The following is a 23,484-nucleotide window of genomic DNA, read 5'->3' as shown; positions in this document are numbered from 1 at the left end:
AGAGATTCTATGTCCAATTTTTGCTATAAAAAAAATAAATTTACACATTTTTTTTACATGGTAATACCTTGTGTGTAATATTTAAGTGTTAGATAAATACTATTTTACCATTTCCCTGCAGAGAATTCCTGGAGAATCTGCAAGAAAAACTTCCAAAATTAATATTTAATATGAATTTACACAACAAAGTTGTTATCATAACTGTACATCACACCTGTCTTTTCACACAAGTATTTTCACTTATGAATGATATGATATTAAAAAAACTTGCACTTGTCAAAGTGGGAAATGTTGAATTCCAACCTTAAAGTGGAGAGAAACACTGTTGTACACTTCTTTTGTGTTGATATTACAGGTAAAAGGACGAGCCCAGCTGCGTGTATCTGGGGTGACGTCTAGAGTGTACTGGGGAACTCTGTTCATCTATGACTGGGTGACGTTCATGATCCCAGTCATTCTCATGTTCATCCTGCTGGCTGCCTTACAAGTTAGTCAAAACCATTTGTTCATGTCCAGTGCACATACAGTCATACATGTACATATAGGGCAGCCATTTTCTACACTGCTTCTGAATTACAATGTTGTACCTTGAGGTATTATCTATAAATGGAGGTGTGGCTACCCCTTTGCCCAACCATGCAAAGTCTGAATGATCAGTAACTGTACAAAAAAATGAAAAATCTATTTTTGCAGTGACTCAATTTCGTGGTTGAAGTTTTCACAGCATTTCAAATTTGCAGTTTAAACAATCCTGTCGTATAAGTTACATTGGCAACACATATTCATAACATTTTCATTGTACCTGTAACTTCGATCATACGCATCATGATCAAATAAAGTCCAATAGTATCTGAGAATTCGTCTGTACCAAAATCTGACCGGGTGTTTTTGTTTCTCAGTTGGAGAGCCTGAGCAGCCCAGGTGCCATGGTGTCCCTGTTGTTGGTGGTGCTACTGTACGTCCCTGTGACAATCCTGGTGGCCTACTGTGGCTCCTTCCTGTTTGAGAAGGCTGAGACTCTGGATGCTGCCTTCCCCAGCATGTTGAACATGGTGAGTTTTTATGTTAGAGGAAGACTTAAGTGTAATTTTGACTGGCAGCAGAATAGACTGATCCCTTAACCTGCCCTTCTCCATCAAAACATAGAAAAGCAAATACCAGTGTTTGACAGACGTGTAAGCCATTCTCTCATTGGCCAAACTGCAAATTGGCATGCTATCATTGGTCAAACTGATAATTGTGATAGACAGTTAGTATTGGGCCATTGCTTAAGGTTAATCTTTTGCGTGCTGACTTACTTTCACGGTCAGCCTGACTTGAAACCAATCAGATAATAATTTTATTCCCACTTTCTGACAACATAAGACAAGGAACTGTCCTAGAAACGCCAAACTATTGTGTGCATTACAACAAAAGACTTGTGTTGTCTAAAGTGCTACATGAGGTTTGTTTTTGAAAACAGGATTCTTTCAAGAGATCAAAATAGGAAACACAAGTCTTTTTTGAAATTGTTTGAAATATCAAAATAAGTGATGAATTGAATATGACGAAAGCATGTTAACAATGGTTGACATGATTGTGTATTTCTCCCATCCCCAGGCTGGTATCCTGCCGTACTTCTGTATCTGGCCGGTGGATGGGTTTGCTCAGGCAACCACAGCTGCTACTGCCTTACACTACGTCTTTGTCATCATCGACCCAATGTACACCATCATGGGGGCCCTGTACTGGATCGAAAGGGTTTGTCCTGTTTTTGTGTTGCTGAGGAGTCTCTAATGTGGGTCTGGAATACAAAAATGTCAATATCTTTTCTATCCAATTATCAGTCCTTTATGATTTTGAGGGAGGCTGGGCCAGCCGAAAATTTAGTGACTGTATTTTAATTGGAACAATGTGTAGGTAACATCTCTTATTCACAACACAGTACTTTTCTTGGACATCCTCCCAGAGGCTGATAAAGTTTAATTCCAAATTTTTGCTGCAAACTTATCTGAATCTTACATTGAAATAACCTCAAAGATTGTCTGGCTTTCAGGATCCTACCCATGCTTGAAATACATTGTACTGTATAAGGAAGTAAGCACCATATCTTCAAGCACAGTCAACCATGCAACTTAACTGTTTTTTTCTTCAGGTGAACCGGGTTGCTTTCTATACTACCGGGGGAGGACAAGCAGCCTTCGCAGACTACTTCGAGTGGTCAGCCAACATTTCCATCTGCTATGTAGTGGTACGTCATCACATCACCATTTATGCTCTATGGCATACAAACTGGAAATACAGTAGACAATTAATACAGACCGACTTGCTTGAAAGTAAAGGTAGTTACCGGTACATAGCCTTTTTGTACACTACATGTACATTATGTATATATAGATTAAAGGTCATTGCAAACCTATCTATTGTAAAGTAGTCATCAAACATATTGATATGTTGAACTATTATTGTGTTTTGTTATTTTTTCCCCAGTTACCGTTGCAGATTATCGGGTGGTTTTACTTTCTTCAGTATCTGGAGATAAAAAGCACCGGAGGAGACCCGTCTGATCTCTTCAGGTGAATAAGGAATGATATATTTATTGGGCCTTACGGTTACATGTAAATAGCAAAATACACCCAAAATGTTTAAATATTGTATTAAGAATTACTCCTGACAGGACAGATGATACTGTGAATTCTCCGTAACATTGAAAGTATTATTTGTTACATGTAGCATTTTAGAGTGCTGTTAGATACAGCTAATTTGATTGATATAGATTGAGCACAAGCATACATTTCATAGTTCATGTACATTGTCCGCTTTCAACACTGTGTTACTTCACCAGATTTGGTTCGGAGAAACCCACCATGTCACAGACTGACAGTGGACACTCCAACAAGTCATTCTCTAAGATCCAGCCAGACGACAAGTTGAACGCAAATGACAGCGACGTCCTTGATGAACAGAGGAGAGTGGACACATTTCTGGACAATTCAGGAGCTAACACTGAGGTGAGAGTCTGGATACAGTATTGGAGTTTCTTATTCACCGCTTATGACAGCTATTCTTGGTTCTTGATGTTAAATGAAATACAGTTTAAAAGGATAAGAAAGTCTGTATCCCTCATCTAGTACAGTCTTGTAGATGTGAGTTTAATTATAGCAAAGTAGTAGTTACGTGTAGTAGTGACCATTCCTTGACACTGCCCATTGCTCAGTTATTGTATAAGATGTAATCAACATCACTTTGATTGCCCTTCTAGTTAAACCATCTAAATGTTTACTTAACCTTCTTGCTGCTGCCTAACCCTGTAACCAGTAAAAAATTGCTAGCAAAATGCTAAAGGTTAAGACAAAAGTGACTTTTTTCCGAAGAAGAAATTAAAGACAAAAGAAGAACTTTCAAAGTTCAATCAAACTGGTAATAATAAATTGACAATAGAAATACCAAGTAGAAGATTTTGACCAAAAAATTTCAAAATTGAACCAGAAAGTAGCCTGACTAAATCATGCTACTGGCGGCTGCCACCCTAAAAAAATATTACACCCCCCTTTGGGTGGGGGTCATTGACCTCCGGCTGAGAGAGCTTGTGTAACACAGGCTAAACCAGAAACAAAACCTAACAATAAGGTGTTATCCTCCCTGTGCAGCCCCCAGCAGTGGTGATACAGAACGTGAGGAAGACGTTTGTCAAAGACACAGCGGCCTGTGACTGTCGCAGGAGGAAGAAAGTGGAGAAGGAGAAGGTGGCCGTCCAGCACGTGTCGCTGTCCGTACAGCAGGGAGAAGTGTTCGGGCTGCTGGGCCCTAACGGCGCGGGAAAGACGACCACCATGGACGTCATCACCAGTGAACTGGCACCAACCAGAGGAAGGGTATGTGTTGATCACACTCAGTATGATTTAGGGCATCAACGTTACTGACCCAAAAGTAACTAAAATAAATTCTTTATTATTATTGTTAAATACAAGAGGGTTCATTTGAATTTTAAACTTTTATAAATTAACTATTGCAACACATATAATTGTGCAGTAGTTTTACTATAAATATAAGAAAATCAAAACATAAAAATTCCTTTAAATATGATAATAGTGAGTAACAAGTTTAATAATTTTCTATGTGATATCTGTTGTATTTACCTATTGATAATATAATAGCAGTTAATTCCATAAGCATTGTGATGTATTATTTTTATCATGTAAAAATAAGCAATATTTTTTTTCAGAGTTCAATGCATACATCTACAGGTATTCTAACAAATTTTTCTCATTTCTCATGTTGAACAGATTGTGGTGGGAGGGTACGATGTCCAGTCCAGTCTGTCCTCAGCCTTCCAGGCCATGGGCTACTGTCCGCAGATTGACCCCTTGTTTCCACTGACCACTCTACGGGAACACCTGGAGCTGTATGGAACCATCCAAGGGTTAAACGATGAGGATTTACAATCTGTTGTCAATTAGTGAGTAAATCGGTGAACCCTTATGAATCATGCCAGCTCTTCAAGTCACTGTCAGTTGTGTATATCACACTGTTAACTAGCCTGTGTGCCATCCAATTTGTAACGGCAACCCCGAAAAAAGAGATTTTTTCGGGGTTGCCATTACAAATTGGATGGCACCCAGGCAAACTGTCAACAACCTTTGGTGAAACTTTTTTATCGTTGGAAGGCCAACAAATTTTAATAAAAACTGACATGTAGTTAGGTGTATTCATCACCAGAAAATCTACCAGATCAAATTGAACAGGGCTTGAAAATCACCAGTCATTAAAAGTAAAAGGAAGTTCCAAATCCTTTTTGAGGCCATTGTGGCAGTAGGTACTATGTAATCCACGGTGTCTTGGGCATGATATTCGAAAGTGGCACCCATGCCTCCCTTTCCACTGCTTTTTACCTCCCCAACCAATGTCAGGTACATTTTACACCTAAAGTGAGGAAAGTCTTGTCAAGTACCTTTCTCAAGTACACAATGTCCAGTCACAAATGCAAGAATTGAACTGTGACTTCTCAATCTGGTGCCCAATCACCTTAGCCATTCAGTCATTCGACGCCACTTTGACACCAGACTATTTCCCTGCTGTGTGCTGGCTTCATGAATTCTCACAGCTCTTCAGGATTGCTAAGTTACTACAAAAGATAACTGCTGATCTGTAAATATGATGTATGTTACAGTTTCATAGAGGCAATGGAGATTGAAGAACATCAAGACAAGAGGTCTCCAAAGCTGTCTGGTGGGACAAAAAGGAAGGTGAGCATTGAATCATAGCATTTGAATGTAGATTTTGCTGCCTATGTTAGGATATTTATTTAAAAAACTAATACGTTAATATACAACTATTCTAGAAGAAACAATGTAGATATAATGAGACTAAATTTTATGTAGAAATGAAGAAAAAATCTTACATCTTTAACAGGTGGTAAATTGGAATCAATTTCTTAAATTTTATATAATCTATAGCATTACGTGCATTTAAAGATGCACTACTCTCAATACTGATTACATTGTTGGTGACACTATTGAAACATACATTGTTGTCTTGAACTCTCCAGGTCAGCTTTTTGATCAGCCTGTTGGGAAATCCCAAGATTGTGCTGATGGATGAACCGTCTACTGGTATGGACCCTGGTGCTAAACGCTTCTTATGGTAAGAACAACTGGCCACAAACCAGTCAAAATGCAGTGGCATGGATTCAGACTAAGATTGTGATTTTCCTGTACATGTATTTTGTATCTACATAAAGATAGCAAGACTTAAAAGCATACAATAGTAAGGCTAGGCACTCTATTGTCAAGACTAGCATTCCGATGCAGTGTTCTAGCCAGTGTCTGTCTTTCAGTGGTTTGACGGAAATTTTCCGCTCATGACAGACAAAAAGTGTCATGTAAAGATATGTAAAGAGATGTTATTAAAGTACATGGTGCTTGACATTACATGTACATGTATGTCACATGAAACAAAATTGAGATGACAGAAAAAATTTCAGACTGGGTTGAACACTGTTCTGACATAGTAAAACTGGCATACTAATAAGTAAGACTGGCCACACTATACTAATAACACCCCTTGTGCATCAGGAACACCATCAGTTCTGCGTTTAATGACAGCAGCCGAGGAGCCATCCTCACCACACACTCCATGGAGGAGGCCGACGCCCTGTGTTCCCGAGTGGGAATCATGGTCAACGGTCAGCTCAGGTCAGTCCAGGTCCACGCTCGATCCACAGAAACTGTTCCTGTACTGGTCAGCTCGTATGACATCTTCTCTATGGGGAACAGAATATGACCAGGGTAGCAAGGAAAAAGAAGGATGTGTACAGCACAGAGATCTCATAAACAAAAGTTATAACTTTATATAACGTTAAATTTGTAAAATTGATATCTTGTCATTGTAATTCCTCAAATTATTAACATGCTAAATCAAAATAGCCATAGACCAGTAATTAATGTCCTATGGCCTCCCATCTATGAAAAAAAAATTTTCCAGCTATTTATTGCAAAGTAAACATACATTTAATGGCTTCAGCGGCTTCCTTAGCAGTGTAATAATTCTTTTTACCTAGTACAAACCAGAACCCTGAAGAAGGTGACAGACAATCACTTCAGATGTGAAAGCCCACGGGTTATTGAATAGAGGACTTTCTTATTCAGTCTCCTGCCAATATCATGAAATTATCCATGGAGGTTCCTTTCACTCATTTTTTATTTTGACTGACATGCATACAGATGTCTGGGCTCCACCCAGCACCTGAAGACCAAGTACGGCAGTGGCTACATGTTAGATGTCAAGGTCAAGGAGGACGGGAATGCCAACGACCTTGAAGCAAGGTGAGTAAATTATCTTGGGGAGTTGGTTATGAATTACATTTTTGCAGATCAATTTAAAGCGGCATTATATAGCACAATGTATTAATTTGTAATGATGCAAAAATGTTTTGAAAAGTGGCTACCATGGTAGTAAATGTTGATAATACAGAGATTTATAATATTTAACAAATTTCACATTTTTGCATAACTACATCCTTATGATGTCTGTTCAACCCTTTTTTTTAATGTTTAACAAAATTTCTGATCCTTTGTTCCAGACTGGACGAGTTGGACACATTTGTTCACGAGCTGTTTCCCAGTGCGGAGGAGGCAGAGCTGATTGGTAACAGGGTGACCTACAACATCCCGAAGGAGAACGTCAACTCACTGGCAGCTGTCTTCACAGCCTTGGAAGAAGGTGAGAAGGACCTGCTGTAATCTAACATGTAGCCACAGCCATACTTGTTCTGCATGTTCTGTATAATTTATCTTTGGTAGTTATATTGTCATTTAGCAATTAAACATAACCTTCTTGGCAAACATAAATATGAAGTAAGGAAGTCAGAGTTTTTTCAGATGAACTCATTTTCCATCAGGCTTCCCGATTGGTTGACAATGGGCCAATCACATTGCATTACCTTTACCTAAGATATTTTCTTTTGGCACTAATAATTGTGTTTTGATTGTATTACAGGAAAGAGTAATGCTGGGATCGAAGAATACACTTTCAGTCAGTCTACCCTTGAACAGGTACTATTTTGATAGGATACTATTTATTTAGTTGGTAGGATTTGAGCAAAGGCATGTTTTGCAAGGCTACTTTAAAGGCCTTAAACTTTACATCCAACATGAATTTTTTTGCTAACATGTTTTTCCATCTTGCCAGGTTTTCCTGCGATTTGCTCGTCTTCAGAACGACACGGGTGGAGTGGAGTCAGACATCAAGAAGAAGAGCATCAAGCGACAGCGATCCCTCAACTCACCACGTCCTGGCAGCACTACTCCAGGACCTGTACCCATCGAGGTGTAACATGCAGAAGATATTGCTGCATCCACCTAATATTACACACTTTATGTAGTAGTAGTGGTGTGTTTATACCACCAGAGATTTTACATGACATTGTATATTATGTACATTTTTGAAAATGATGACTTAATTTGGATATTAAAGGTGTTGTTAAGCTGCTGTATTGTCAAAACACAATTAAGCTACTAATATTACGTCGGACTCCATAATGTTGTGACAATCTGTAACTGTGATGTTATGTACGAATGTCCCATTGATAAAGCATGGATTGATTATTATGCTCACTCAGGTCTTTCCAAAGAAGATTTATATTATTGACAAAGAAAATAACTACTTAATTTTCTACTGTTTCTGCAGTTTTCCAGCCAATTTACCAACAGATGATGTATACTCTGGTATTGACAACATGAGTATCCAAGGCTGAGCTTTGATTGTAGTTTTATGTACGTAGTGTTGTAGATTGGTCCACAGAGTAGAATTGAAAGTGTTTTGGTTTGGAAGTGTTGAATAGATGATAGGGAAGTTGTCTTGTTTCTATGAAAAGTGGTGTTTTCATGGATTGCCAGATAAAGTACTAAATTCTTTCTGATTTTTTGTAACCAAGTTTAATGCAGTATTTTAAGCTAAGTTAAGTTAAGCTAAGTTAATATTTTATGCTCAAAAGCATTTATGAAACATATCAGATGTTATTTTGAAAAACTTGATGACATTCTTGTATTGCAGGACCATGGAGCAAGATGGCCACCTTATAAACAGAGGGCATTTGTCAAAGAATTGTTTGAATGTCTGACAAAGAGATTTGTAGAAAAGTTATGGAAGAACTTGTACTCTTTGTATTTTTGTCACTTTGGGGATATTTTTATTTATACAGTAACAAATCTACCTCACTGAGTGTGCAAGTTTACAAACTGCTGAGAAAGGTAGTATGTAGAAAATGGAGAATATCATTTTTAACTTTTGCTAATGAGCAGGATTGTAGATGTAAGCCATTTACAGGTGGTCATCACCATGCATAAGATTTACAAATTTAAAGCACTAAATATGTCATGGAGTTTTTTTTACAATTTCTATAAAAACTTTACAAATAAAGTACATCAATCGCTATCTGAAATCTTCCCTGTCTCTTATGTTATAGTTTCTAACTCTGGGTTTCTTAGAAGAGGCCCTCTGAACTTTCCCCAAAGCCTTGCTTGATAACTTCTTAGGCTCCTGTCTGTCTCTTGGCACAGGAGCTGCACTGATGCCTTCTACAGTGAATGGGTCTGGGTGGGTGGTATGTGATGGGGCAGTGAGTCTGTCAGGGTAGTGTGATGAAGGAAGGCTGCTGGATTGTGGCAATGGACCTGGCGAGAAAGAGAAATGGAGCATATCAAGATAAGACATTGTGTATTATCTTTTCCAAAGCTACGGCAATTACTGTCAAAACTTAGGGGGCAGATTTGGAAGTGTGGGGGTTCATGAACATGTAGAATCACCTCACAACAATCACCTCAATTGTTTTGCAGTATACATAACATGTTTTATACAATCTAAGTTATACTTGGAATTCAGTAAGGTTAGAAATAAGGCCACAAAAGGAAAATTCAGAGCCTGCCAACTACTGTACAAATGTACAATATTGCCACCAATGTTGTCATATATTCACCGGGTCACCCCCAACCCCCACTAAAGTCTGCCATTCCAACTGCCCTCATATAAAAACAGATTCTTCAACAAATTGTGTTAATAGAAAGAAGAACTGACCGGGTGCCTCTCTAGGAGTAGAGAAGGTGGGGCTCTGTCCAGCATCCAGAAGTCTCCACACATCCTGCAGTTCTGTGTCGTTGTAGGAGGACATGCTCATCATCAGGGGAGCTCCGCTGGAGGTAGGGGGTCTTGGCTGAGCACCTGTTGTGTCTTCTACTGGAGTAGACTCACGAGGAGCAGCTTTCAGACACAAAGAAAGAAAGGTACTGCATGACAAATCCCTTACAACTCTTGCTGACAACATTGTGACATTATACTAATTCGCACATATTACCATCTTGCAATATAAGGTACTACTAAAAAAAATTAAGGTCCATACTTTAACATAAACAGTATTTTTAGAAACCCCAAAAACTCCTCAGCCACCCTACAGTATTAACATGAGATTACCACAGATGTAGGGAAGCATATGAGAAGCATCTCTCTACCATTTTTAACATCTTTTCTCTAAACAGGCAATTTTTTTCTTTTCCAAAGGGCCATTTTAGAATGCCTTCTTTTGAGGCTACACTCAGTAGCATCACTGTAACTTACTGGAATTTTCATTCCAATTCATTTTGAGCCACTCAAAAATGATAGCACAATGAAATTCAGGCACAACAGGTGACCGGTTATGAAGACTGACACCTGTTGGTGGATGTGGAGGGTACTGTGCAGGACCAGTGACAGGTCTGGATGGGTGAGCAGGTTGGTCAGGTACGGCTGTCTCTCCGTTTGACTCCAGCTCCACACTAGACTCCACCACAGCCCAGGCCGCTGCTCTCTGCTCCCGCTGTAGCTGCTGTCTAGCAACACGGAGCTCCTGAAATACATTTTGTCTTCACCTTCAGTGTGCTGAGGTAGCCATTTGGCACAAAATTTGTAACAGTTATGGGCTTAGGCATCACTGAGAAAGTTATTATGATAAGCTCTTCTCCATAAGAATTTTCATTAATGAGGTAAAAACACAACAAAAATGAATACATTTACTGAATTTCTATGACCTCTCTCCATAACCAAGGACATTAACTTATAGTGACCCTCTATAACTGTCTTAGAAAGTTATATTTGTCTTAGGAAATTATATTTTTCAGAGTTTGGTGTCTACTAAAAAATGATGCCTATATTGCAAGAGGAATTACCTGGGTAGCAAGTCTTTCAAAAATCTTACACTACCACGAAAGTAAATCATGAACTTTTAAAAACTGAGATGGCTAGCAGCTCCACCTGCTGAGTGAGCTGGTACTGCAGTCTCTCCAGCTCCCCCAGTTTGTTCTTGTACTCCTCTCCGAGCCTCCTGGACCGGTCTCTGTCACCAGGTGATCTGGCACCTGCAACACCTGCTGCACGTTCTGATGGCAGCTGTCTGTCACCTGCTGCACCTGGTACACCATTCGATGATGGCATTCCTCCGCCTACATGGTAATACACAATGTATATTCAGGGCTTGAAATACTTTTTTGCATATCTGCATTGGTACAGGTAACATTGAAAATTACCTGCACCAGACAAATTAATTTTATAAGACGTTAAATAGAGGTCCCAAGAGGCAGTACATATGGCCTTGCACAGAGCAAACTTAAAAACAAAGAGAAGTTAAGTCCAGGTGGTCAAGACAACTGACCGGTAGCTCTGGCCAACTCTGCCCTGAGCCTGTTGCCCAGTTCCATCAGCTGTTGGCGCTCCTTGGCCAGCTGACCGATGTGCTGGGCCGCTCCCTTCAGCTTCCTCCTCAACTCAACAACCTCTGACCCTCCCTGGCTTCTTATTGGCTGCTTGGTGGTCACATGACCAGCGGCACCTGACAGCTGCTGCCTGAGGCTTTGAATTTCATCTTGGAGTTCCTTCACAAGAAGGGACTGTCACAAGAGAAAGAATAACAGCTAAAAAAAAACACTTTTGCATGCAATGTGAATCAAATGCACCAGCTACAAATTGTTTGAAAGAGAAACTGCAGAAACCTTATGTACTTTTGAATCATGGGATGACATAAATCCTATATTATGTTATACATGGGCCACAATAATGTTCAATACAGGTGTTCCAGCCCATGTGATAACTAGCTGTATCACACATGGTTTTATTTGGTTCCAATTGCACCGCTTTCTAAAATTCAAATACTGGATTTGGATGTTGTAATTGATGTTGTTAACATTTTTGGTTTGGATAGACCAAATTTTTGCCACATTTCACATTCATATCTCACCTGCTCTGGGCCCGTTAATGTAGCTTTCCCTGAGGCCAGGTCAATCTTGAGTGAGGACACCTGGTTCCCGAGTGCCGTGGCCTCCAGGTTCCTCTGCAGCCCTCCCCTGTAGTACTCGTCTGCCTCCTTCCTGGTCTCTGCCAGCTGCAGCTCCAGGTCCGTCACGCGGCTGCGGAGGGCCGTCGTCTCCGCTGCAGCTCGCTTGGACTGCGCTGCAAGGTCGTACTGCAGCTGATCATTCTCAACCTGCTTCTGCCTCGCCTGGAAAGAAATGGATCATTAGTTTTAAGATTACAAAAGTTATAGTTGTTTTGCAGTTACATGTAGTTGTGAATTAACACACTTGTCCTGAAAGCCACTCACACATAGGCAAACCTGTCCTTGGTGCTGAAAGCCATCAACAAAAACACATCTGTCCTTGGCTTTGAAAGCCACTAAACACATAGGCAAACATATCTTTGGTACTGAAAGCCATCCACACACAGGCAAACATACCTGTCCTTGGTGCTGAAAGCCATTCAGGCACAGGCAAACCTGTCCTTGATGCTGAAAGCCATCAACACAAGGGAATACAAACCTGTCCTTGGCACTGAAAGCCATCCACACACAACCACATTAGATTCTGTCCATGGCACTAAAAGCCATTCACACTCAGGCAAACACATCTGTCCTTGGTACTTAAAGCCAATCACACACAGGCAAACCTGTCCTTGGTGCTGGAAGCCATCAACAGAAAGAAAAACACACCTGTCCTTGGTACTGAAAGCCATCCACACACAGGCAAACCTGTCCTTGGTGCTGAAAGCCACTCACACAGAAGAAAACCTGTAAATGTAATATAGAGAGTGATTTTCTCCCCACCTCTTGCTGCAGCTGTGCCAGTTGGCCCTCCAGATGGGAGATCCTGGCCTGCTGTTTCTTCAGCTGAGCCTGGGATGACACCTTATCCACTCTTAAACCACCTGCCAGGTGCAAAATATAAACTTCAGTTGCAACAACAGCAAATAATAAACAAAATAAATTTTTTTGCCAACATTCAAGTACCATTATCCACAATACATATTGCATAAAATCTAGTTATGTTATGGTGATCGTCATTAAGTAATCTTGGATAATTGAATTCCTTTCAATTGCTAGGGAATGCACATTCTGAATCATTTGATGGAGCTGACAACAAACATTAGTACAAAGGTTCCACCCCTTTGGTGTTGCCAAAAACACGCCTACACGTGTACATGTACTCACCAATGGTGTCGTTGAGTTCCTTGATGTGTGCCCTGAGGTAGGCGTTGTCAGCTGATACAGGCTTCTCCACACCAGCACCTGGTGCAGCTGCACCCGCCTGTCTCCCTGCTGATGAGACATCCTCCAACTCCTGAACCAGCTGTCTGTTCTTAGCCTTCAACACTCTGACTTCCGCTTCTAGGGACTTTACATAGTCTAAAGCATAAACACAAATGAAAGGTGGTGAGAATGTGTAGTACAATCATGATATTAAAAACACCAGCAGTGATTGGTCCGTGTTGATAATGTGATACAATCGCTTGGATCTGATTGGCCTATCATGACATTGTACATACCTGCAGTGATTGGTCCATGTTGATCATGTGACACAACCCCTTGGATCTGATTGGCTGCTGGTGGTGCCATCTCCCCACCCAGTTGCTCCATCTGTTCCCTCATCTGATGAATGACAGTTTTTAGACTCTGGTTCTGCTGCTGAAGCTGCTGGATCTGTTCTGAGGCAGACAGGTCCTGGTCTGTCTGCTCTGGGGAGTCTTCTTTCGTCTGTAAAAAAAGAAAAGGAGATCCACTTTTCAGATGGACTTTTTAACAGCAGCTTTGACAAATCTGACATGAATCTTCTGTAGTCACATTATATTACACTTTTCAGTTTTTCATGTTCACAAATTCACATAAATGTCACCTTTATCATTACCGGGATGTGTGTGTCCACCTGTAGTCCATGCCTCCTGAGTGTGGCCAGTGCCCTGTCCCTGTCCTGTGTCAGGATCCTGACCAGGTCCTCCCTCTGTTCTAACTCACGATCCTTCTCTCTTACTGCTGCAACAGCCTGGAGAAGATAAAAAACAACATTTTTGTATGTCAATTTTTAATGATTGACTCTTCTTTCATGACTCTGATGATTGAAATATACATGTACAAGCAAAACAAACTGTAGTGATTAGTTTGATATGAGTAGTTTCCCAGTGCCTGACCTCGTCCCTAGCCTGCGTGAGGTTGCGTATGAGTTCCTCAGATTTCTGGTACTGTAGTCTCTCCATGTCCTCCCCTCTCCTCTGCCAGTCCAGCTCCAGCTGGGCTTTAGCCCGCTCCAGGGACGACTCTCTCTCCAGGGCTAACGTAAGGTCCTTCTTGTATCTATAATACAAAATAACAGCCAATTTGGTATTAGATTGTCCGATTTATCATGATTTTTATGCAGTAATGAACAAATCCATGTACAGCAAACATTGTACATTTGTTCTCTGTGAAACCAGTAATTATAATGTATAACGCATAATCTTGCAAAAATGTTTTCATGACCCTTTAAAATGGGCTTGCTATGCCAAAAAAATAAAACTTAACTTTTAATCTTTCTACAATTCTCTATTGGTTATGAGGTTAGACAGCAGGTAGAAGGTTATGGAATCATAATTTTCAATACTTTGTCAGACCTGTATTGCTAATTGTGATATACATGAGCACTGTTACTTTGATGGTAAAGTGATGAGTTACAAGTCTGGTTAATTAGTTAGTGGGTTAATGATGAGTTACCTGTCCACATCCTCCTTCCTGGTCAACAGTTCTTCCTTCAGACTGGTGGTTTGCTCCCTCAGGGCCTGTAGCTCCATGTCTCGTGCTACAGAGTTTCTGGACAGTTCTGTTACCTGGGCCTCACCTCGGGTCTTCAGGTCAGAAATCTCCTGCTGGAACCTACCAAATTGCAAACAAAAAAGAAGAAATCAAAGATTTTACACTCACTCTCGTGAAGCATCTACGTAGGGTTGCTGCAAATATTCATCATTGTGAATTTCTCACTGATGTTGTGTCTTACAGTTCCACTGTCACTTGCTCCCAGCCTGTGGAGAGACCATTTTGACCTCCAATTTGACCTTTCTGAACTGACTGAATGTGCAACAGGTAAGTAAGGATATACATATACACCTCATTTCTGGAGTTTCAATTTTCAGTAATATGTGTTGTATGACACTAGCAGCTTTTTTTTTCAAATCAGATACATACTTTTCCAGGAACATGTCTTTGTCTTTGATAACATCTTGCAGATTCCATGCTTGTCTCCTGAGCTCCACATCTTTGGTTTCTAGTTGGGTTTGGAGGTCCCTCAAGGATTCTTCTAGGGCCCTTTCTCTTTCTGCGTGGGCCTGTTGGAAAAAAAGAAACAAAACACAGTGTATGTAGCATTGTTCATTTATTGATTTATTTTAGATTATCTTATGCCAAATTAGCTATGCGTTTTCTCAAGAACATGCTGCTACACATGTAACTGCACAAACAAAGTTTAACACACAGACACACTGAAAGCAAAACCTCTGTACAAGAAGGTAATGAGGGGACTAAGGATTTAACTAACCTCCTTTGCAGCAGAAAGAGCTGCCTCCTTCTCCCTGGCATATCTATCCACGTCTGCATGTCTGAAAAAAAAAAATTATTCTGAAGAGATGTCTACAGCCACCATGCATCTGTTCATAATGCCTCTAGATGATTGGTTGATTGTAATGTCAGAAAGGTAAAGTTAAAATAGGACTGCAAACGTTTGACTGTCTCACTTTCTCTGAAACTCCTCCTGTAGCCTTTGTGACTTCACCTCTACCTGCTTCATCTGTTTTTCCAGTTCTTCTATCCTGTAGGGACAGGGACAAAACTCTTCAGCATATTGTAGTTTAGAATTACTGAATGGTAAAAGTTGCTTTTGAGTCAACATCAGAATCTTTCTTTAAAAGGACAGTTCACCAGACTTGAGCAGCTAAATCTTGACTTTTTTGTGAACTTTTGTTCAAGTACATAATTGTTCCCGGTTATAAAACATACCTGGCATTCTTTATGCTTGTAACATCCTGCAGTTCCCACTCTTTCTGCTTGAGGGCCTTCTGTAGCTGCTGTATGTTCTGGTCTGTGTGCTGAAGCTCTGTGTTCTGCTTCTCACTGGCTGAACGAACCATCTCAAGCTCTTTGGACAACAGCTTTACCTGTGTGAATATGTTTCCAAACATTGATATACTAGTTTTGCTGCTCTTTTTCCTTCAAGCAACACAGGGAGAAGCAAGGGTTACCAGGGAAGCAATTTTTTCGAGAAAACGCCCTGTAAACTCTACATAGTCCTACTTACAAACACAACACTATTTTTTACCTAATACCATCTGATCCAGTTGCTTAGGATGTCAAGGGTTAATGTGTGGAAATTTTACCTGAATTGTAGAGTTGTGATTTCTAAATACTTTTCTTACAAAATTTAAGGATCACAAAACATGAAAGGCAGTCAAGAGATATAGAGCGAATTTGTACAAGAATGGAAAATTTGTGTTCTCTAAATTATGATTGACAGGGAGATGGCTGACCTTGAGTTCGTGTGCCAGAACCGTGTTGCTCATCTCATCAGCTTGTTTACGGAACTCGTGCTCGCGTCTCCGTAGCGCCTCGTCGAACCCCGTGGTGAGTTCCCGCTTCTGCGTGTCAAGGTCAGCCTCCACCTCCTGCAGGCTCCGCTCAAGGTCACGCTTAAACTTCTCAAACTCCTCCCGCTCTCTCTTCACCTCCGCTTCCTTCAAACTGTGGAACAGTCAGAGGTTACTGAAGTGCAAGGGGTTCATTGTAAGTACTAGTACTACTTACTTGCTACAGGTCTTCGAATTCTCAGCATTAATTTTGTGAATGGCTTGCATTAAAGTCATTTGCCTGCAGTCAGCACAGCATCCTGCGCCATACTTGGCTGTCAACAAAAATATTTTGTTTCCTATGCTCCCTTGCTTTATAATCTACAAAGTACGGTATAATAGAAAAACAATGGTGGAAATATCATAACTCCTAGCAGTATTGAATCATCTGTCTTTCAGAACAATAGATTCGTCCAGACCTCCTGAACTTGTCCAGTTCATGCTGTTGTTCCCTGAGCCTGTGTTGATAATGTTTCTGTAGCTCTACTCGAGCCGTCTCCTCTCGACTCACGGCCGTCCTCAGCTCATCCTGCTGGATCTTCAGCTCACTCATCTGTGTGGGAATGGGAGGAGCAGGGTTTGGAGCTCAAATTTTTTGTTGAACATCTGGCAATACGGTGTGAAACAGAGGCAAGCTACAACACGCAAGAAGCACAAGCAAAGACATGAATATATATCCCTATACAATGTCCCTGATATGTGACTATAATGTAAAGTACAGTTGATGGTTATCATGAATTTCATATCAATATGTTTTTAAAAACAAAACAAACTGTCACTGGTAACTCAGTTAACAGTTTGATTAACATTAAGCTTGACTAAATCATATATATTAGACTTCCTGAACAAAATGGTCCATGAAAAAGCAAAGGTGAGGGGCTATTCATGTGCAGTTCTGAAGACAGTTGAAAATTTGGTGAATTGTTTTTTATTGGGGGGGGGGTTAATTTGTAATTCATGACAGATGTTGTTTACCAACACAGGTGAATTTTCAATGCTGAACTTACTTCCGCATTTTTGGCATTCTCCACTGCCTTCAGTTCGGCGAAGACGGCGTCATACCTCTCCAGTTCCTTGTCCCTCTCCTCAAGGAGCCTCAAGTTGTACTTGAAGTCTTCCTTCAGCTTCTGGAACTTTGCCTTTTCTTCGTTCAGTTCCTTGTCCTTCTGTTTGTAGGCTGCGTCCAAAGTCTCGACTCGAAGTTCCTGGATTTCTCGCCATTCTCGTTCCTTCTGTTCCGCTAGTTCCCGTAGTGACCCCTCGGGAGGTTCTGATCGTTGTGCCATGTCTTACAGCTACGAAGGATCTTCCGTTTTTCTTCCTTTGCTCTTCCAAGATTTGCACTAAGGGGGAGGGGCGGGCCACTCTACACCCAAGTTTCCGCCAAGTTCTGGTGCATATCTACATTTATATCGACCCTCTCTAGCTTTCCAAACAAAGGAACTAAATCATAGGAGCTAAATCGTAGCGAAACGCTCGCTGCTGTTGTCTATGATGTCGAAATCAACCATGTAGCGACGACTTTGATTTTTGAATCGAGCGCCTCCGCGAACTCTGACCTGTGCATGTTTGCAGCGCCGCCTGGCGGATCATACACAGCATGTAAATCTTACAGGTGGTTGTGGTCTAAAAGGGGGACATAGTTTTCCGACGGTGGTATTGCTGTGTTTGGAGTAGGAACCATGGTTTTATGAAAGCAACGTGAAACACATAGAATGCTACCGAACTGACTGCAGATGCCATGAACACACCGTGGACACCGACATCGCCCATCTTTTACCTATCGGGGATTCCCCTCAGTCATACATTCCTAGCTTCTGACTCAGAAAGCGCGTGACTGTGTATATAATAGGTGGCGTCGTGTGTCGGGGTCATGCCTGTTGCTACATTCTCAGCAAATTTGTAGCATATCTTTACATTTTAAAGGATGATAGTTTATAATACCGATGCATAGCAACTTAGACACTTGTCACAGTCAGATAATGACTGGATTTGAACATGAATCGTTTCAGAATTAGCACCGCATTGAATGGTTTCATATGACTTGAGTTGGGGGATTGCCCAGGTCATCAGGAAGTACGTAGTCTTAGTTTTTCTAGACCTAAACTAAGTGGGTTGTGTTTAGTATCAGCACAGTTCTGGTGTCTGTAGCGTTGTTTCAACAGTCACGGTACTAGAACGGTGAGTGTACTAGCTTCGGAAAGCAGCCGGGGTGCTGATGTCCAAAACTTCGCGTCAGGGCGGGAGGAAAAAAGGGCCTGGGACTGGGGGCGAGACGTGGGCCGAAGAAGGGTCTAGAAACAATGGCGGGTCGGGCGACATCTCATGCATAGGACAACAAGGGTGCCGGAGGAAAAACAAGGGTTCCCCCTTCAGGAGGTAAGTAATCTTAAAATTTCTTCAAAGGTAAGTCGTAATGTCTCCCACTTCAATTTTGCTCTGTATCTATATCACTAGTAGTTGTACATGCATGCATGTAGTCAACCTAGGTTGAATATAGTTGACACAACCTGTGTATTTTGTACGCCATTCGGGCAGATCTAGACTTTATATATCTTCTTTTCAAAAGACTCAGGTCAGAAGAGGACACAACAGCAAGTTCAGCAAATAGTCCGCACCAAAAACGCCGGAAGAAAAGTCATCACACCGGAACCACGCGTCAGAAGCTTAGGGGACAGCCGAAGGTAAATTGAGAACCATAGCTTGACGTACAACAAAATTTGTTGATATAGCTTTGTTTAAGTTAAAAGCTAGCTTCGGTACACTTAAGTTCAAAATTCTATTTATGAATAAGTATGTTTCGGGATAATTTTTTTCAGTGTTGAACCTTGCAATTGTATTTCAAAAGCGATGCCTGAGTTATTTATTTATTCCACAACAGTCAGTACACAACGGAAATAATTAAACACGTAGTGACCCCGAATGTTTCATTGTTTATGCACTAAATAGTACTAATATTACATGATTTGTATAAACTAACCTGCAGTTCTTATCAATTAGACTGTGTTGTGTGCTTGAGCTACTTCATTTTATTCACGTCATGATTTTTTGCACATCTTTCACCAAGGGTGGCGGTTCAAGCACAGAAGACGAGTCTTCCCTAGGTGTGTGATCACGTTAACGTTCTACTTCTAAGGGTTGACATGGATGGGTTATCTCCTTCCTAACAATTAATTAAGACATTATGGCACGGAGATGTTTTGTTTCGGAAATACTGGATGTTTATTTATTATCGAGCGCCTCTGTGAACTCTGACCTGTGACTGTTTGCAGTGCCACCTTGCGGATCATATACAACATGCAAATCTTACAGTTGGTTGTATTGGATGTTATTAGGTGGAATAAAAAAAACAAACCTGCCAGGAAATGTCACCCATAACTAATGATATGTTCAGGAAATGTGCTTCTTTTTTTACCAGAATCTGATGAGGGTGCGTCGGGCGGGACAACCGTGGTCCATAAGACTACGTACATCACCATCTTAAACAGCAGCAATGTCCAGATTGGACGTAAGAACTCCATGTGCATTTATAAGCCCCTCAGCGGTGATGGACCCGATGAAGGTAAGTTGCTTTACAATTGTAGGAAGGTTCATAAACCGGCAGACACTTGCTCCGTTCTCCCTAACTACATATGTATTACGTCATGTACAACCAACCTGTACATTTTATGAATGTGTATAAAAGACACAAAAAAAGCAAAATCGCAATTAAAAAGTTTCATTGATGTTACATGCACATTTTTGTACATGGTTAAGCCTCTGTCGCATGAGTTCATATTCCATTCTTGCAGCGCCTCCAGAAGCAGGACTCTTCAGCTCCAGAAGTGATGACTTCAAAGCAACAAAACGCCTTTCCCTGCCGCCAGCTCTCCGCCATCTGCAGGCACAGCTCCAGGTCCGGCCCTCCCTCTGTAAGGTCGTCCAAGTCCTGGCCTGCTGTTCCCCTCGAAGTAGAGCTTCCTCGTAGTTTTATCGAGCAGCTGCTAACTTCAGGCTAGGAGATGGGCAAGGGATGGTAAGGGATCGATCAGTGAGATGTATAACACACTGCTAGAGGTTGTAGAACCCCTTGTCAAGGTTGAGAAACATCGGGTGTACTTGACCGCAAAGGTAAGGGATATTTGGGAACATCTTTCACCCAGAGTCAAGCAGACGTCACTCATGCACATGGCCCAATGTGTCGGTAATGTGTACGATACCATTGATGACGATAGTTGGCAGAAGGGAAAAGAGCTCCTTCCACATGTCAAGACATTCTATGACTATCTCAAGTCTCTTGACAGGGAGGAGCTGCTTGACGTTGATCTTGCGCTTCACATCGCTTATTGTTTCTGCCGCATGGGCCAGGTGTCAGTGGCGTTCCGTTTGACTCAGACTTGTACAAAGTACGAGCTAGACGTCTCTGTACTGACGCCTGACGATGTCGCCTTGGCTAAGGTGTACAGGGCTATCGGCGACTTTGAGAGAAAGAAGGGTAACCTCCAAAATGCCCGTGCGGCGTTCTCATTGGCGAAGAAAATCTTGAGCCACGTAAACAAGCAGAGGCAAGTAAGTGATAAAGATTGCGTCTCGTACTTGGGGGTATCGCTGAGTGAGTCCAGGGCGTGTCTGGACCAGGGCAAGTTCGACGAAGCACGGCAGTTACTTGAGCTTTGCAAAAAAGCGCCAGCTTTCGATCGCATGACAAAGTACAGAAAGACGAGGTACTATTCTTTTTTGGGCAGGTACTATGAGGAGACAGGTCAGAGCGAAGCTGCACTACACTGTTATCAGACAGCACGTAGCATGACATCTCCCATAAGTTACCGCTACCCTGTTAACGTCATAAACGAACAAAGATTGGTGGCTGCTTGCGCAATAGAGGCGGAACAGGTTAGAAAGGCTATCAGAGAATGTGAGAAAATGAAACCACTGCTACGTAAAAATTTTAGCGAGGAGCATCCTCACTTGGGCCTGTGTTACAAGTCTTTGGCACAGATGCACCTATCTCTGCGAGAAACAAAAGAAACGGCAGAGCTTCTGCATGCTGCGTTTGCTATACTGTTTCCAAAGTATGGTAGGAAACACAAGAAAATCGCAAACTTGTTCATGTTGTTGGGCGAGGCAGCATGCATGACTGGGGATGGGAGGGACGCGGCGTACAAAGCCTTCAAAGTCGCACAGAAACTTTATGGCTTCAGACATCCTAACTTTGCCGTGCTCGATGAACGAATGGGGTCACTAGTGATGCAGGTTTCGTCTGATGCAACCAGCTTCCAATTCTCGGTCACAGAAATCTCTGAAGTGTTTGAAAACCTGTGGGAGGAAAGCAAGCTAGCTTTGGTTTGATCCCATTAAAACATTGGGTTGACAGGACACATATCGGTGGTTGGGATGGTTGCCAGCGCGTGTACGAGTAAGTATATATTTATCAGGGCGTGACAGTGCTTAGTGCTAGTGGCAGAACCTAGTGATGGTTGGGTGGATACACCCATGTCATTCAGTAGTATATCAGAGGTGCACATATCAATTATTGGGATTCTTAAAAGTGCCACTCTCCATACACTGAGGGGGTGAAGTCGTATGTCTAGGTTAAAGCTGTTTGTTGATAAAGCTGGTGACATTATTGAAGAGTCATCAATGTTAACGTTTAAACCGGCTTTTAGCCATACCCTCGTCTTCAGTGCTTCTAGGTATCATTTCTATTAGCTATGTACTTGTGTGTTGATGCAATCGCTAGTAGGCAGCTGAACAAATGTAACTACAATGCATTCACAATTGTATACAAGTGTATAATGTTTTCTTGGGGTATACGTATTTTTCTAATTGCAATGTGGGCATGGGCAAAAGGGGAGAAATATCTATTTTGATTCCTATATTTATTTGTTGCTGTGAGTGGACTTTTTTCTGTCAATGCCCTGGTGTGTTCTCTTTCACGTGTACCTCGTTTTTATCATGTATTGTTTGGTCAGTAATCGAGTTTCTAGGTGAGACTATTGTGTGTGTATATACTGTTTATGTTTTATTTCTATCATTAGTTTTATGTTCCGTGGTTTCATTTGTACTCACTTTGATTTAATTTTGTACATGAAAGGGAGAGAGGCTTGTTTATTTGTGCAACCAACACTTATCAGCTGCCAATGTGAATGCATGACAACTTGTGTAATGTGAAAAGACACGATATATGGATCTACATGTATTTGTGGAATCGATGGTTGTATGGTACAGATTGTACATGTATGTGTATTGTGCAAGGACCGTAATAAGTTACTACAAAGATATACTATCAAAGCAATACACACTCTGCGCAATGATAGTTACAATTTTGCATGGTTATGTACTTACTGAGCCCTCACAAAGTGTCCCGTTTACATGTACCTACCGAAGGAATCGTTCACTGGGACAGGCCATTCCTATGACCTTTAGCAGGATGTAACGACATTACATTGGAAATGTTACAAACTTGTAAAAGGGAATGTAAGTCGATATAGTTGTAACCTTTTTGTGCCAGCGTTTGTAATGCACCAAGATCGATGAACCTGTCGACGCACTTTTGAACTTTTTTGGGTGAATACACAGGATACATTATTAAACAATAAAGGTGGAAAAAATCAGTTTTTTCTGCATACCTGCTCTTTACTGATAAACAGCATAAAGAGTTAAAACTGCTTACATGTGGCACTGTCAACAATATTGATCTAGACATACGTGTTTAAGTGACGTTAGCTACGAGCCTTTCCGTCACAGGATGTATCAAAACATCCTTTCCAGCCTTCAGTGCTGTACGGTACGGTCTATCTTATCAGAGCGAAGTGATCTATGAAGATAAAATAGGGAAAAGGTGCGTCAGACGTCAAATTGACGCCAAATAAGGGTAGCTGATGTCAACCAGCGAGTCTATATGTGTTGTAAAACAAAGGTCAAAAGATCGAGCTGGGGGTATGTAACAATGCTTCAGAGGACGACAGTGGTTGGTTAATGTTGCTTTCTTTGTGTGTTAATTTGTTGACAATTCGCTCACGTGGTTGAAACAGGTAGGCAAACACGCATGTAACAGATACGTCAGTGAAAGGTCATCAAAGTTGACAG

At 41.2% G+C, this 23,484-nt stretch overlaps 2 protein-coding genes and 1 pseudogene across 2 annotated transcripts in view; 2 read left to right on the top strand and 1 right to left on the bottom strand.

Annotated features, from left to right (window-relative positions):
- Positions 1-8,099, top strand: part of LOC109463270 (ATP-binding cassette sub-family A member 5-like) — a 16,406-nt gene extending 8,307 nt beyond the window's left edge. The window contains exons 16-30 of the mRNA XM_019760011.1: positions 356-487; positions 900-1,052; positions 1,600-1,740; positions 2,135-2,230; positions 2,470-2,555; positions 2,825-2,990; positions 3,630-3,854; positions 4,266-4,438; positions 5,150-5,225; positions 5,528-5,622; positions 6,054-6,173; positions 6,702-6,803; positions 7,061-7,200; positions 7,477-7,532; positions 7,669-8,099. Coding sequence (XP_019615570.1) covers positions 356-487; positions 900-1,052; positions 1,600-1,740; positions 2,135-2,230; positions 2,470-2,555; positions 2,825-2,990; positions 3,630-3,854; positions 4,266-4,438; positions 5,150-5,225; positions 5,528-5,622; positions 6,054-6,173; positions 6,702-6,803; positions 7,061-7,200; positions 7,477-7,532; positions 7,669-7,812 — 1,905 coding nt within the window. The 3' untranslated portion in view covers positions 7,813-8,099. The remainder of the gene's footprint in view (positions 1-355; positions 488-899; positions 1,053-1,599; positions 1,741-2,134; positions 2,231-2,469; positions 2,556-2,824; positions 2,991-3,629; positions 3,855-4,265; positions 4,439-5,149; positions 5,226-5,527; positions 5,623-6,053; positions 6,174-6,701; positions 6,804-7,060; positions 7,201-7,476; positions 7,533-7,668) is intronic.
- Positions 8,100-8,898: 799 nt separating this feature from the next.
- Positions 8,899-17,877, bottom strand: LOC109463326 (coiled-coil domain-containing protein 57-like). Its single transcript, XM_019760099.1, has 19 exons — positions 17,424-17,877; positions 16,836-16,969; positions 16,321-16,531; positions 15,794-15,951; positions 15,532-15,606; positions 15,336-15,396; positions 14,987-15,126; positions 14,519-14,677; positions 13,960-14,122; positions 13,680-13,814; positions 13,321-13,528; positions 12,986-13,180; positions 12,602-12,702; positions 11,741-12,001; positions 11,159-11,393; positions 10,762-10,949; positions 10,183-10,357; positions 9,553-9,735; positions 8,899-9,152 (listed from the first exon to the last, which is right to left on the bottom strand). Exons 1-19 carry the CDS (start codon positions 17,700-17,702, stop codon positions 8,911-8,913), a joined length of 3,303 nt encoding a protein of 1,100 aa, XP_019615658.1. The 5' UTR covers positions 17,703-17,877; the 3' UTR covers positions 8,899-8,910.
- A 351-nt stretch (positions 17,878-18,228) lies between these two features.
- Positions 18,229-22,995, top strand: LOC109463345 (annotated as a pseudogene).
- Positions 22,996-23,484: the final 489 nt, after the last annotated feature.

The sequence above is a fragment of the Branchiostoma belcheri genome, unplaced genomic scaffold, assembly GCF_001625305.1.
Source record: "Branchiostoma belcheri isolate BF01 breed outbred unplaced genomic scaffold, Haploidv18h27 scaffold124, whole genome shotgun sequence".
NCBI lineage: Eukaryota > Metazoa > Chordata > Leptocardii > Amphioxiformes > Branchiostomatidae > Branchiostoma > Branchiostoma belcheri.
This window is presented reverse-complemented; position numbering and strand designations above follow the sequence as displayed.